Raw genomic sequence first — 16,365 nt, forward strand, 5'->3', positions numbered from 1 at the left:
ACAAAATTTCAGATCATGATTTTGTTTTTCCTCATTGCCAACATCTAGTCTTTAAATCCATGTTGTTGTTGTTTCTTTTGTTGGTGTTTTTTTTGTTTGTTTGTTTGTTTTGGCACATCAGGCTGCTCACATCATGTGGATGTGTCCAGCCTGTAATTTGAATTATGCAATATTTAGCATTCACAGTTGTTAGTTCCATTTCCTGTAGATATTCTGCTGGAAAGGTTCCCACAGAATGAACAACAAAGCAATAGTAATGAAAAGAATTGGTTTGTTAGATAACATCAAATTGGCTGGGAAACCAAGAGAATTCAGTTTTGTTTCAGATAAAAGTTTGCCGTTACGTTGTTGTTTTGTTGCCACTGTTAAAAGTGATCATAATTATCTGTACCATAAGCAATATTAACTGCAGTATTACTACAGTTTGTGTTTATTGTCAGTAGCTCTTTCATTGTTGACATGTTCCTGTGATTTAAGTTCTGAGAGAAAACATTGAAGTCCTCTCTTCTTTAATTTTCATCACTCATTTCAAACATGTATCCTGTTGTCTCTGTTTTGTGGGTCTTTATTGACCTTGGACGTGGTTTATGGTAGAAACTAATAATAGAAAAGTTATGCTGTTGCTTCCAACAGGGTTAAAATAATTATTTGGTTGTGCTGTGTGTCATAAGACTGAGCTGAATACAGCACCTCAGATTGAGGAAGTCTTTTGGATGAAAGACAAAACGTTTCTACATTTTTTTTTTGTTTGTTTGTTTTGCTTTGTTTTGTTTTTTGAATGTCCAGAGGACCGGATTAATTTTTTTTAGATTTTTCTACCTGGATTATTGAGCATGCATCAGGATATTTTGTAGACATGTTGTTTTCAAGGACACACAACTGTAACACAAATGCTATTTTTTGCCACTACCTTCTTTCTTTGCAGAGAAGAGCTGATGATCAGTTCATCCTTTGATTCTTTGGAGGTTCTCTTAGACTCTTTCGGACCAGTCAGAGACTGCACCAAAGACAATGGAGGCTGCAGCCGCAACTTCCGCTGCATAGCTGACCGAAAGCTTGATTCCACTGGATGTGTGGTGAGTCATATTGTTTTAATCAACACACCTTGAGTTTAACAAAGTTGAGGCAGGTCATCTGGATGGGTTCTTGTTGTTAAAATGTTTTATATTTTATCCAAAAGACTTCTTCAGTCTGAGGAGATTAAAAACAGATAAGAAACTGAACCAGGACTTCAGCCATCCGTCAGGTGAAATGAAAGACCCCAAACCCAGACGCAGACCAGTGGTCATCCCGTATGTTGCAGGAGTTTCAGAAAAAAACAAGACTTTTATTATTAAACATAATATCCCAGTGGCCCTAGTGAGGGTAGCCAGGGTCAGCGTGCCAAGGTCCCCGCCGTTGGCTACTGCCCATGGCATCATGCACCTGACCTTTATGGCCCTTCCTGCAGGTGGTGGGTCCGAAGGAAGGCAAACTCATGCTGCTGCTTCATGCTGAGCCGGACTGAGCCCCATGGGTAGAGACCCGTTCACCAGGCACTCGCCGACGAGTCCCTCCCCCAGGTCTGGCTCAAGGGTGGGGCCCTGTTATCCTACGTACGGGCAAGGGACTCTGAGTTCCTTGTTCTTTTATTCCTGTCCATATAAGTCTTCTGAATCACTCTGTCTGGCCTGTCACCTAGGACCAATCTGCCTTGGGAGACCCTACTAGGGGGCAATTATAATTGCCCCCCGACAGCATAGCTCCTAGGATGATTCAAGCACAAAAACTTCTCCACCACAATATAGTGGCGATTCACTAGGGTCCTCAAGGTGTCATGAGAGTTTGCCCATCCAGTCTACATGTGTTTTTTTTTCGTTTTTTTTTTTTTCATTTAGCCTTTATTTATCCAGGTAGTCTCATTGAGCCACGAGAACTCATTTTCAAGAGAGACCTGTTTAGGGAGCAGATTGTGTGGGTTAAGGGCCATGCTCAGGGGCCCAGAGTGGGGCGAATGAGGGTGGAGGGAGGTGTGAGTGTTTCACCTTTTCCACCCACATTTTGATGTTGACGGTACCGGGAGGTGAACCTACGACTTTCCGATCACAAGCCCATCTTCTAACCTCTGCGCCACCACTCCCCACAAGTTTTGTGGACTTGGAGAAGGGATTCAACCATGTTCCTCGGTTTACACTTTAGGGGGTGCTCTGTGAGTATGGGATTGGTGGTCCATTCTTATGGGCTGTTCAGTCTCTATACAAGCAGTGCAAGAGTTTGGTTTGCATTGCCAGTAGTAAGTCAGATGCCTTCAGGGTGAGAGTTGGACTCAACTAGGGCTGCCCGTTGTCACAATTATGTTCATAACTTTTATGGACATAATTTCTCGGTGCAGCCAGGGGGCGGAGGGTTTCTGGTTCGGTGGCCTCAGGATTCAATTGCTGCTCTTTGCAGACGATGTGATCCTGTTGGCTCATCGTGCCATGATCTTCAGCTCTCACTAGAGAGGTTCACAGCCAAGTGTGAAGCAGCTGGGATGAGAATCAGCACCTCCAAATCTGAGGCCATGGTCCTGAACTGGAAAAGGGTGGATTGCTCTCTCCAGGTCGAGGGTGAGGTTCTGCCTCAAGTGGAGGAGTTCAAGTATCTCGGGGTTTTGTTCATGAGTGAGGGAAGAATGGAGCATGAGATTGACAGATGGAAGACCCAGGACACGCTGGAGAGACTATGTCTCTGTTGGCCTGGGAATACCTTGGAATCCTCCCAGATGAGCTGGAAGAGGTGGCTGTGGAAAGAGATGTCTGGGCCTCCCTGCTAAAGATGTTGCTCCCACGACCCAACTTCGGAATAAGTGGAAGATATTGGATGGATGTATGGACGGACGGACATCCCAGTGGCTTTCAAACCCCAAAATGCATTATGGTAAAGACTGGTTCATCTCAAAGATCCAATCCTCCAGCACAGAGTAATATTGTACAGTATATGCTGTGCAGTGTCAGGAGGGCTGTGATTTGTTCTACAATGGGGAAACTAAACAGCCACTGGCCAAAAGTATGGCCCAGCACAAAAGAGCAACATCATCATGCCAGGAGGCTGTGGTTTACTCTCATCTGCATGCCAGCAATCACTCTTTCAGGAATGAAGATGTTCACATCCTAGATAGAGAAGAATGTTGGTTTGAGAGAAGAGTGATAAAAGCCATCTTTGTGAAGAGAACCCATCTATCAATCAACATATGCAGAGTTCTTCGTGTTCAACTGTCACCTTCTTACAATGCTGTTATTGCAAGCATCACTCAGCCCTCTGTGAATAGCAAGTGGCCATCAGAGTTCTAATGATTAATTGTTAGGCTGATGGCCCTCCTCTATCATGTGAATAACTCGTTTTGGCTGTCACCAGCAAACTGGTTGATCCACTAATGAGAAAGTGCTATTTATAAGACTGAGTTTGTGCAGCACTTCAGACTGATAAAGTATTTTGGGTAAAAGACAAAATGTTTCAAAAAGAAGATTCTGTCCAGAGGACCTGACTCAACCTTGTTAGATTTATCTACCTGGATTATTGAGCATGCATCAGGACATTTACCTTGAGGCTCTTGTAGAAGCCATAGTAGAGAGATGAGGGTCTCATTCAAAAGAAAATCTAAGATTATTCAAGTGTAGCTTACAGTCTGCACAACCAATTTTCTAATTGATACAATACAAGGACAAGAGATTGCCTTAACCCTCAGCGGGTTCAGACCCTAGGCACTTTTAATCTCATGCCAACATATTTGGACACTTTACCAATGGTCATAAAACTGTCCTATATTAATATTCTGTTTTGGCCATTGGTGTTTTAGTTCTTCAGCTTTCATAAATATTCATGCATGTATCTGTGTGTAACACATCTGTAGGCCATAGTGACCCACATCAAGGACACACAGTAATCTGTGCAATGTTTTTGAATAGAGTGCTTGACTCTCCCTCTTGTCTCTCATGCCTCTTAGACCGTCAACACAATTATTACCTCCAGGTGGTGCTTAGCAACCAGGAAATGTAGCAGCCAGGTTTGTTTTCTTCTCCATCTGTTGGGGACTCCAGTGATACCATTCTTGTCATTTGCAGAATCTTATTGCCTTCTGCTAGTGTTTTGCTTCCCTTCAATCCCTCAACCAGAATCCCCCCTCCTATCGATAAGCTGTCAGACGCCATCCGCCCAACAATTTAATTTCTTTTCTAGTGCTCTGGTGCACTTGACTCGAGCCTTTCAGGTGGTCTGGGAAGATGTTGTTTATGTGATTTGGCATGCTTATCACTTGTGATGCATCTGAAACAGGATAGAGCAGCTTGTGAGAAATTTTAATGTGTGGGGATACTCCATTTAAAGATTACAGCCAAGACCTGCTTTCCCAATGAATTGTGAATGATGGTAGTAGCATTTGCAAGTAAACATTACATTTGGCTCATGTTGAAGGCCATTTTTTTGATGACTCTTGGTCTTTGATTATCTTCACTCAGAAAGTCTGAGACATAAATGTGTGTAATAAACAGAAAGAGAGTGATTAATTAGTTTATGCTTTTACAACAAAATTTAAGGTTTGTTATAAAGTGAGGACAGTTTTTTTTTTTAAAGACATCTCATTCTCTGATATATTCACTGTTGTTTTACACTAAGCAGAGTAATTTATTGGTAGGTGTGATGGAGTTTTAGGTATTAAGCAGTCAGCAACTGCACCCACTAAGAGGCTTTTCATACATTTGTACTTCAGCTATTTATTTATTTTAATTTTCTTGGTATTTTTCTTATAAGTTTTAGGAAGATAAGGCAAGGAAGCTAAGCATGCAAAACATTGTATTTGCCTCCCCCCCCCCCCCCCCCCTGTTCTGTAACACTGCAGAAGACTTGTAATGAGATTTAAGGTGGATTCACTCAAAATACATTTGATCTTGTCCCCAGAACTGAACACTACAGCAGAGTTATTCATGAGCTCTTAAGCAGTGTAAGAAAACACAATCATCAGAGTCCATTTATACTCATGAGGGAACATGAAGTCATTTTCTTCAGTGTCTCAATTCAGACTGTTTCAGATAATAAAAACTCAGTACAGCTGAGCCAGAAGGAAAGCTCATTCCTCCAATTTTTATTAGTGTATACATCACACTTTCTGACAAGCCAGTGTCACAGTCATTGTGAGGATTTTTCATTTCACTTAGGACTGAAGTGGCAACAACTTAGCCTGTACTATACTAACTTGTCACTTCATGTGCAGATATGTGTCTCACTATAATGTATGGAGACTCAACTTGGATAGTCAACCTCAATCAGTCTTTATTTAAAATAAAAATCAATCAATAATTATTTAGGCTTTTAGCTCTTCAGCTGCAAACAATGATTTCAAGGTGCATTTTTATAACATTTTTGTTTTAAGTCCAATCGGTTTGGTTTTGGTGCTGTTTTAAGCTCAGGGCTGCTGTTTAAAACAAGATAAAGATGATATTTTGTATGTTTTTTTTTTATGTTTTCAGTAATTCAGACATAGGAGTCGAGTCAACTTCATAGCTGAGCAACTAGATTCAATCCTGATTAGGTTTAGTGCTTCACCAAGACTTTTTTTTTTAATGACACTGGTGTGTCACCATGTATTCAAAATATATCACACAATTTTCTCATATTGCCAAAAGTTATTATAGAAAAAGACTATCTGTGCAATATTTATCAGCGTCAACATGTTGGAACCTGATGTGATAGATCTGTGTAGCCACATGCATGTGTAGAGTTTGACCCAGGTTTCAATGCGTTTGAAGAATTTGGTGAAAGGAATCCTGTAAGTTACAGCAACATTGCACTGAAATGACAGCAGTGCCGTACCCATCCAATTTCCATCTCATACCAAGAGATGACAGAGTGGATATTTTTAGCCAGGGCTTTGAAGTCTCATGGGCATTTGAATCTGTTTTGCTTTTGCACTTTTTATGCCTTCCCTTGTGTGGGGAAGTGCAAAAAAGACATTTTTTGTGACATCCTTCCAGAATGCATAATTACAGGATGATAACCAACAGCTTGTATTTGCTATTTATCCATCTATCTACAACACTGCTTCTTTATGTTGCAGTGTGTTGCACATCCTCGCCAAAAGCATCGGGTGGAAAAAAATCCAATTCCTTCTCTCCGAAATTAGTCTCAGAAGGATCCATTGAGAAACGGTGAAAAGATTTCTTTCCCAGCGCTTTGAGGTGTCATGAAACTCTCCTTTTGTAATCTATTAATTATTTACTGTCCTGTGTTATCTTCATCCCCTGTGAAAATGTGGGGCTGTAATATTTTTTTAAAACCTTTGTGAAAAGTTAGCAAAGTGAAACTGTGCACTTACTGTTTCTATTTTCACATCCTTTATCTTCAATGGGCTCAACTCGAACTGTAGCTGATGCAAAACTTCTCCAGTTTTATTGGATGATTTTACAATTCAGTAGAGACCTCTTCAAAATGGTTTAGATGGTTTGATCAACGAGACGGTAAGGGTAATTAGCAATTTAAAAATTAATATAGATGAATCTGAAAATACTTTTATGGTCTGATGCTTTGTTTTACAACTAAAATATGATGTTGTACATAACAATGGGGCTTTGTTTAGGTGGATGCACAAAAGAATATGCTTAATAAAATAATGTGTTGTGTATTTACTTTAAGAATGAATTCCCATCCAATGAAAACCATCAATCCACATTTAAATGTATTTATATCACAATTTTGACTTTTCAATAACTTAGAACCCACCAAATGTTAATTCAACTAGATAAATTACTTCCCCTTTGAAAATACACTGTGAATGCTTATTGCTGAAAACCTTGGAAAAGCAGCTGAAATTAGCTAAAAACATGCTGAAATGTAGCTGAAATGGAAGAACAAGCCTAAGATAGCTGAAGACATCAAGAAGAACACATATTTGCTGAATTAGGGTTAAATAATCATAAATGAGCGCAACAATGAGGAAATTATCTAAAAAAAAAATGAAGTTAGCAACAACAAAAAATGTTGAAAAATTGCTAAAAATTCAGAAAAAAAGCTTAAACTACCAGGAAGAAGTGAAATGAGTTAAAATGATCTCCAAAATGCAGAATTATCTGAAAAGGAAAAAAAAATAAAAAAAATAAAAGCTCAAAACAGCTAGAAAGTAGCTGAACTAGCAGAAAAAAGCTGGCAATAGCAATACCAACACAAAAAAGGCTAAAAGGAGCATAACAAGCTGAAATTAGCAGAAATAAATTATTTTGGCTGAAAGTGCCACAAAAAAAAAAAAAAAAGAAAATAAATTACTTGAAAACAGCTGAAATTAGTTAAAAATGCTAAACAGTTGCTTAACATTTAAACATGCTTTAAATTAGCAGAAGAAAGAACGTGTTTGCTGAAGGAAGCAAAAATGAGTGGTAAAAGGTATCAGAAAAAAAAATAGAATAAACTAGCAAAAATAAAAGTTGAAAAGTGCCGTAATTGCCAGTAAATAAATCACATATTTTTCTCACTCTTTGTACTTTGGTTTATATGCAGGAGCATCTAATTTTTTTTTTCATAATTTCTATAATTTTATTTTACCTTGACAAACATCCTGCTGCTGACTAACATTTTCCTTTGACAGCACCAACCCCTCTTGGGGGCTGGCTTTCGTGACACACAGAGTGAATGCCCTCAGGTAACCGCATGTACAAAGGCTCTTGCTCAGGGTTTCAAATTGCCTACCATAACTCCGCCCACTCTGTCATCATGTGACCATAAGTTTAACCTGACTGACCAATGAGGGATACTCTCGAGGACCCAGCTCCCAAGTTAGACGTGCGTTAATTTCTTCAGAACGTTAATTGTAACCAGTATATAATTTTTTTTATAATTTTGGTTACATAGGTGTTTGGCACTGTTCTGTCCAGTGATTATGCTTAGACAGTTCTTGTGTTCATTTTGTAGGTTGAATAGTTTTAACCAGTGAAGCATCATGAAGACTTGTGACGATCATGCAGTCTGTTTGTGTGTTGAAAGCAAGCCATAGTCTAAGAAACATCATCCAGTGGCTGATTGTTGTACTACAACAAGAAAGCTGCACATTATGCAGAAGCTGGCTGGGCACAGAACTTAATAATGAACAGTGGATGCCTGCAGCTTTATATCCGGAGCGTTTTATTTATGTACAAAATTAAGTCTCTCACTTCTCCAGCAGGCAGAGCTCGGTCCCTTTTAAACACTTGCGGCCAATCAGCTATTCAGAGAGAGCAAATTAATTAATTAGACACACATTGTCATAAATGACAGATGGACACGTCACAATATGGTATTGGCTGAAAAGGCTAACATTAGCATAAAAACTGCCAAATAGTAGCTGAAATAGCATAAAAAGCTGAAACATGCATACATAAGCTGAAATGAACATAACACACTGAAATGAGCAGAAATAAGTTAGAAGAAGCACACAAATCTTCTAGTTAGCAGAAAGAATCTGAAAGGATAACAGCCAGCTCGACAACAAAATACAACAACAACAAAAAAAAACAGCTGAAAGTAGCTGAAACAAAAATATAAATTTGCACAAGGGAGCTGGAAGAAGCTGAACCAGAACAACATGTGAAAGGAGCAGTAAAAGGTTGTGAAAAGATCTAAAGATTGAAGGATGTAAAATTAGCTCAATTCATTTTCTATGAAGAAAAAATGGCAGAAAACGTTAAATATTTAAAAAAGCTAAAGTTGCACCAATACCAAAAGTCATAGCAGTATTTTCCTGAAAGAGCTGAACGCTTTGATATATGATTTGTTGAAATAGCACAAAATTGTTGAAGAAAAATGCCCAAAAATAGATGGAAGTAAAATGGATCACAATAGTGTGAATCCTTCTTACACATTCACACAATAAACCATGTGGCCTGTACTGCGTTCATTGTTTTCTTTCTTTAGTCATTCTTTTTGTCTTTTTTTTTTTTCAGTTTGTTTGGAGTTTAAATAAAAAGGCAAACAAAACAATCAAACATGTGGGCATACGGTAGAACATACATGTAGCTAAATGATATGGTGTTTGATATCTCTAGAAACAGCTTCTCTGAAGGAAGGTCATCCTTGGTAATATATCAATCAGATTTTATTTTGTACACAAAAAATATGGGTTAATTGAAATAATCACAAGCTAGGATGTGTTTTTTAGACAATGTTTATATCGTTTAATGAGACGACTTTGACATCAATTTTGTTGCTTTTTTCTGATTACCCTTTTTTTTTTTCATTTTCTTTTTTATTTGACCAAGTTGTGCAAATTTAAGCTTCTTCCCAATGTATGCACAGCTTGTCTGCATGCAGAGACTAAATGAGAAAGGCAATCTAAAGTTATCATTGACTTGCATTTACTGTATGTAAAACTGTCCCATAAAGTAAACAAATAATACTAATAATATTCTAAGAAGGTTAAATAATTCAGGAGTTTTTAGAATAGTGTTTTCTGTATTATTCAACACCATCATCTGGAAATATGTCAGTATGTATGTCAGTAGCTATTAAATGTTTTTGACCAGTTCTTATCTCAGTTTTCTGATGCATTGTTGTTTTTAACTGTGAAATGTTGTTTTTCTCTAACGACCACCAACATGAATGCAGGTGAACACAGCTGTTGCTGTTCGCCCACACAAACGCACATCCTGCCCAAGAGCACATCAAACCGCTCTCAGCCAGCATTGCATATATTAATGTGGGTTTTAGTAATTATCGTGTGACTGTTGAGCTTTTAAATGAGCTTCTCACCTGTCTAATCAGCATGGTAAACTGGCTGGGCCCCAGAAATGTGATACCACCCTAATCAATTAACACCTTGTCTGATCCGATGCTGCCGGTAGCCGTCCTTTCTGCGTTTAATATCTCTTCTTGTGCGGGAGCCAGCTGAGGCTGCCTGTCTGTGTCGACTGACCCACCCTCTCTGTCTCTCTGATGTATTGCACTCCTGGGGAGAAGCAGCATGTGACGCCTGTGGAAGTGAGAGTGTAATAATCACAGGATGATTGTGAGATTAATTAGTTTCGTCTTGTCACTTGTCTTCACCGCAAAATGGTGGAAAACAAGGATGTTGTTGACAGAACAGATTGCCACCAAGATGGAATGAGGAGGACAGCTGAGCACGGTCCAAGCAGCTCATTTATAACGCTTGTGTGTGTCGTTCTGTGTGTGTGTGTGACCTAGTATGAAAAGCTGCAGAGATACCAGTTGGTAGTGTAGTGTTAGTGTGTTTTACAGTTGTTGTTGTTTTGTATGTGTGTTGTTTATTTTATAGCACTTTACTTTGAGATAGGTTAGGGGCCCTGATTAAGGTCCCAGACTGGGACAAATGAGGGTGGAGGCAGGTGAGGGTGCTTCACCTTTCCCACAAATGTTTTAAAGATATGATCAGGGGGATTTTTTTGTCTTGAACTTTTTTGAATGGGGGGATTTGAACCAGCGCTCATCCGAAAACAGGCTTGCCATCTCTAACCTCTGTGTCATCACTCCACCCTGCACAAAGGTGCAGGAGGAATATTTTTTTCTACAGGTCTGGGCTGCACGAAATTTAATGAGCAGCAGGTGCTAAATATCTTAAAATAATTTATTTTAAATAAAAAATTAATGCCCATCATGCATCTCATCCATGAATCAGCCAATTGTGTGTCATGTCCTATCTTATTTTGAAATAACGCCATGGAGCGAGTCCGGGATAAACGAACCGCAAAGTAGTGAGGGACTACTGTTTATACTATAAATAGTCTTCAGCAAGTTTATAAAATGATCCAATAAATGCAGTATATATGGTGTATACTTTAAAACACAATGTTTAAAGAGTGGTAAATACAGCTAAATAAAGTTATATATTTAGGCTGACGTATTTATTAATGTCACAACAGCACACACAAAGTAAATCAAAGAGTATTTTTATACTACAGCAATTGGGTAAAAATATGAAAAAAAGTATACATTTCCATAATGGGGCAATAATTTTAAACTTTTTTTTTTACTTACAAAGACAATGGAACCATAGACATATGAGGTCAGATTTAATATCATTTGGCTAAAATCTTCACATGTGTCTCCAAATGGTGTTTACTAATTGTAATATTAATGCACTTATCAATTCATAAGTTTTGAACAAAATTCTAGGTAAAATGTTGATTTAAAAAAAAAAACTAGGAATTTTATTTTATTTTATTTTATTTTTTTATTTTTTTTCTTATAGATGGCCTCCCTTCTCCCCTTACAGCCATCCTCTCCACACCATTATTATGAAATATTTATTCTAGTGATTATCTAGTGTAGGTTTTTTTTTTTTTTTTTTTGTTTTTTTTATTAGGATAGAAAGAAAGAAAAGACAAAGTAAGACTCCAAAATATAAGAAATATACACAAAGGGAGCACACGACAAAACACCCGGCCACTGTCTGTTCACCTGCAAAGAACATGACAAAACACAGCAACAAAATACATATGTATAAAGAACTTAAAATATTCATGGCTTTGTTGTAAGTTTCCATAATTATATATACCCATACCTATGCCTATATACATACATACATACACATGAATATACACTAACATACATATCTATATATCTACATATAAAGCCTACATAAGCATCCCTGCTTCTATTTGTGTGTGGTTGTGAGCATGCATAAGTGTATAAGGCTTCTCTAATAGAACATATAATAGTAACTGTGAAGCAGCAGAGACCCGACCCCCAAGACCAGAGGCAGACGAAAAAGGGGGGACCAGAGCCCAAGACCCCAGGGGGGACCCCGACCACGGAGCCCCCAGGGCCACCCACACAGGACGAACCAGCCGACAGGACACCCCACGGCACGAAGAGGTCACGCCACCGACCACCCCCACACACCGCCAACAACCAAGCCCCAGCCGACCGCCCGCCAGGCCCCGGCAGCCATCCTGGCCAGCGGGCCAACCATGGCACCCAAGAGCCAAGCTCAGGGGGTCCAAACAACCCCAGGGAGAGCACAGCGACAGCACCGCCCACGGCAATCCCCCAGACCCTGAACCCCCACATAGTCCTGGTCAACACCCGACAGCCTGCCCTTCTCCCGGACCCGACCCCTGGAATGGCAGTTAGGGAATTATTTTTAATAGTAATTCTGACTTGGTTTTTTTTTCAGGAAAGAGTTGCGCTAAACACACAAAAAAATACATAAAATAAATACATGATCAGATAACTCATGCAATATTTGAGTTGTCTGTATAATGTAGATACAAACAGATAGTTTAATTATGTTCAGCTTCCTTACATAATTTGAACAGAAATGCACATTAAATAATGTTTTACAAAATAAAATATAAAATCCTGTCCAGCTTAATGTGATGGGATTGAGTTAACAAACACATGCCTAGATAACCACTACTGATACTGACTTAACTAATGATATACATTTTGATTTAAACTTGTGTGTGCATCACATCAAATATAACAATAGCATTAGATTCTCAATAAAACATAACTTTCAGGAGCTATTTCAGTGTTTTCTTGCAATTGTAGCAGGATATTTAACATTTTCCCTTAAATCAGCAAATCCCACACAGCAATTAAACATGAATCCCCTTAAAGGTCAGTGACTGTCGTCACTCATACACAGTTCAGACAATTACAGATGCAACATCCCCGTTTCATCAGAGACAACAGGACATCCATCCATTCATCCATCCATCCATTCATCCATTCATCCATCCATCCATTCATCCAATCCTACGTTTTATCCACTTCTTCTGTTTTGGGTCATGGAGGGTCACTGGTGCCCATATCCAGCCATCACTGTGTGGAAGGTGGGCAACACCCTGGATGGGTCTCCAGTCCATCACAGGGACACAGAGACAAATGAGACAAACAACCATTCACTCTCTCACTCACACCTAGCGACAATTTAGAGTTACCAATCAGTCTAGCATGCATGTTTTTAGTCTGTGGAAGGAAACTGGAGTACCCAGAGAAAACCCACTCATGCATGGAGAGAACATGCAAACTCCACCCAGAAAGGTCCACGGACCGGGATTTGATCCAGCAAACTTCTCGATGAGAGGCAACAGCTCTACCAACTGAGGCACCGTGCTGCCTTAATTTACCCACAAAAGAAACTATACTATACTAACACAATAAAAGCTTTGAGAAGGAGTTATTTTACTATGCCACATTTACCAAACATAACAGGATTACAATTATTGCATTTAATCTCTCACTAATATTTGTCTTTCAGGTTTTAAAAAACATAAATCAAAAGGTTAGTATATGTGACTCAGACTAACACAGAACATGTGTGGTTGTGTACCAGGTCAGGGTATAAAACATAAATAGCATTGTTTTTAATTGAATTTAATTTACACAATTTGTTGTGTTTTCATTGGTCTATGCATCTTAAGACTTGAAGTTTGCATGAAAATTATTAAAAAAAAAAGCTCAACTGATCGATAAAAGTTGGTTTATCATAATAATATGTTATCATATCTGCCTTGAAATGTCTTGTTTTGTTCCATGATTATTTTTACATTTTGGTGTGAGGGTTAGGAGTTCTCGTAGAGTGTCCCTCTACAATAAAACATTATTTTTATTTTCTGTTGCAGGATGGTAACTGCACAAATTTAAACAATTTTTTTTTCTCAAAAAAAAACACAACTTTTGAGGACTCTGTGCTCATGTGGACTAAACCTGGATGTTTGATGACAGTTTTGAGGACATCTGTGATCCAATATAGAGTTTATGTGAAATGTTTGCCACATAGTGCTGTAGCAGACATTTTCCAAGGAAATATAGAACTTAATTTTTTTAAACTCATACTATTTTTTATATTTATACTATTTTACTGTATATTCTGGCCAAGTGGAGCCTAAAATGGTAGGTCAAAGTGCTATAAAGTAACGTTCAACTACACATGGTAAGCACAGTTGGTCACTGCAGTTTTAGAATTTGCTTTACGACCTTATATTCAACAGCAGCGAATGATTGGACTTTCCCTCCATGTGCACCACGTTTTATTCTGTTGCACTCTTGATTAACTTACAATGCTAGTCCCAGATCCACTTTATGTTTAAACGTTGCCACACAGTCAATTTAAAATTTGCTGTATCATCTAAAGTTTAGAAATAAAGGTTTTTTTTTTATGTAAACAAATGCCAAACTATTATTTTCATACTTTCAGTATGAAAGTACCTTTTTTGTTTGTTTTTTGGTTTGTGATATGCATCTGTAGTTCCTAGATAAAACTTATGCATGCATAGGAAGAGCATACAGACACTGCACAGAAAGGCCTCTGACCGTGAGGCGATCCTGCGCCCTTCTTGCTGCGATCTGACGGCTCTAACCATTGCACTGTCAAGTCATCCACGTCATGCTTCACTGAGTAACAAAACAAAAAAAAAGTTTTGTTGTTTTTTTTCCTCAAAAAAAATGAACTGGTCTTTGTAATTTTACAGCTATTTTTTTATGGTAACCTCTCAGTGTCACACAGTTTTACAAACACGAGCAAACCAAAGTGCACAGCAACACAAAAGTGGTCTTTTGCTGATGAGGTATTTTTCCAAATTTTGGGAAAATATTTTTTCTTCCATCTCCTACAAAGAACAAGACATCATCCAACTAAATATCCAGACAATGTCAACATGCTGTTGTTTTAACTACACGTTGTATACATCATTGAATAACAACAGGACAAGCAGCCACATCTCTGACCAGCCATATATATATATATATATATATATATATATATATATATACAATTCCAAACAGCATCAGACATTGTGCTGCTGGCTAAAGTACTTTGTCTCTCCACTTCCAATTGCTGCATTTTCCCTGTGGCAGCAAAAAACTCATTTTGTGACTTGGATCACATTTTAGGACACTAAGCAGTGTTGAGTGAAGTCAATATCTGGCAGGAATACAGCTGGAGCTCGACCTTAAAGAGGACTAGGAGCAGATTAGTTTGTCATTACTGTTGTTTTCTCTTCTCTTATCATTGGCTCTTTTAGAGGTTTTGTGTGTAAACTAAGACTTGGGTTTGTGTAGGCTTTTTTGAAGACCTAGTACTGTGCATGTTATTGTCACGGAATGCGTTAACCATGTGTGTTGGGACCAGTGAAAGAGTAGCAGTGGAAATTTAGACCACTTTAATTGAGTTAGACAAAGATCATGGTGTGAGCTACAGGGTGTTTAAAAGTCAAGATAATGAATTGCAACAAAGGCATTGGAAATTTCTGCAGTGGTAGAAAGCTTTTTAATTAATCATGTTGTCTGTTAGACTGATTTTAACAAGGCCGATGCTTCCTCTTCTAATAGGAACAGAAAAAAAAGAGTCTTAAATCTATCATTTCGTGAAGTGTAAAATTGTGGAATCAGCAACACAATACTGTGGCAACGAATTCAATATAATTATCATAAATTGCACTTCTGCAGTTATTGCCTCAATTAGGTGGAGACATTGTGAGAGTCCGTTTCTTGTCTTCAGTGTTGGATGTTTACCAGCAATGTGTGACCTGCGGCTCACCTTAGTTTTGTAACCTCAGATAATCCTGTAGAAAAATCTGGTTCTTCATAGACCAAAGAGAGATAAAAAGCAATACCATCTCATTAGCGCTGTAAGCGTCAAGCTCAAAGTGAGGCTTCAGTAGTCATTCTCTGCAAAGTATAAATAATGCTTGTCTGTTTTAAAGTTTCCCTCACGCTCAAAATATATATATATTTTTCTCGTTAGTTAAATAGAAAAATAAAAAGTTTATGCCTCTGTTTTAACAAATTAGGACAAAAAAGTCCACAAAGTCTTGTAAATAATTTCATATTTTAAATTAATTTTGTGGCAGCACGGTGGCACAACTGGTAGAGCTGCTGCCTCTCAGCGAGCAGGTCCCTGGTTCAAATCCCGGTCTGGGGGCCTTTCTGGGTGGAGTTTGCATGTTCTCTCCGTGCATGCATGGGTTTGGTACTCCTGTTTCCTCCCACAGACCAAAAACATGCATGTTAGGCTGATTGGTAACTCCAAATTGTCCCTAGGTGTGAATGAGAAAGTGAATGGTTGTTTGTCTCTATGTGTCCCTGTGATGGACTGGAGACATGTCCATGGTGTACCCCGCCCCACACACTGTGATTGCTGGACATGGGCACCAGTGACCCCCGTGTATGGAAGAAGCGGGTAAAAAATAATGGACGGATATTTACGATACAGTAGTCCCTTGTTTATTGCCAGGGAACCGTACCCTGAAGACCTGCGATAAGTGAAAAACTGCAAAGTAGGAATTGTAGTACAAGTAGTAAGAAGTAGTTTATTTTAGTATACACAAACACCCACACACATATATACACATACATACATACATACATACATACATACATACATACATATATATATATATATATATATATATATATATATATATA

The 16,365-nt window shown here is 38.4% G+C and overlaps 1 protein-coding gene across 1 annotated transcript in view; it reads left to right on the top strand.

The window, feature by feature from the left end:
- astn1 (astrotactin 1) overlaps positions 1-16,365 on the top strand; it is a 487,375-nt gene that overhangs the window by 177,034 nt on the left and 293,976 nt on the right. The window contains exons 12-13 of the mRNA XM_037682041.1: positions 926-1,071; positions 1,181-1,292. Of these exons, the coding sequence (XP_037537969.1) occupies positions 926-1,071; positions 1,181-1,292 (258 nt within the window). The remainder of the gene's footprint in view (positions 1-925; positions 1,072-1,180; positions 1,293-16,365) is intronic.

The sequence above is a fragment of the Nematolebias whitei genome, chromosome 9, assembly GCF_014905685.2.
Source record: "Nematolebias whitei isolate Nwh7 chromosome 9, NemWhi1, whole genome shotgun sequence".
NCBI classification, from domain to species: Eukaryota; Metazoa; Chordata; class Actinopteri; order Cyprinodontiformes; family Rivulidae; genus Nematolebias; species Nematolebias whitei.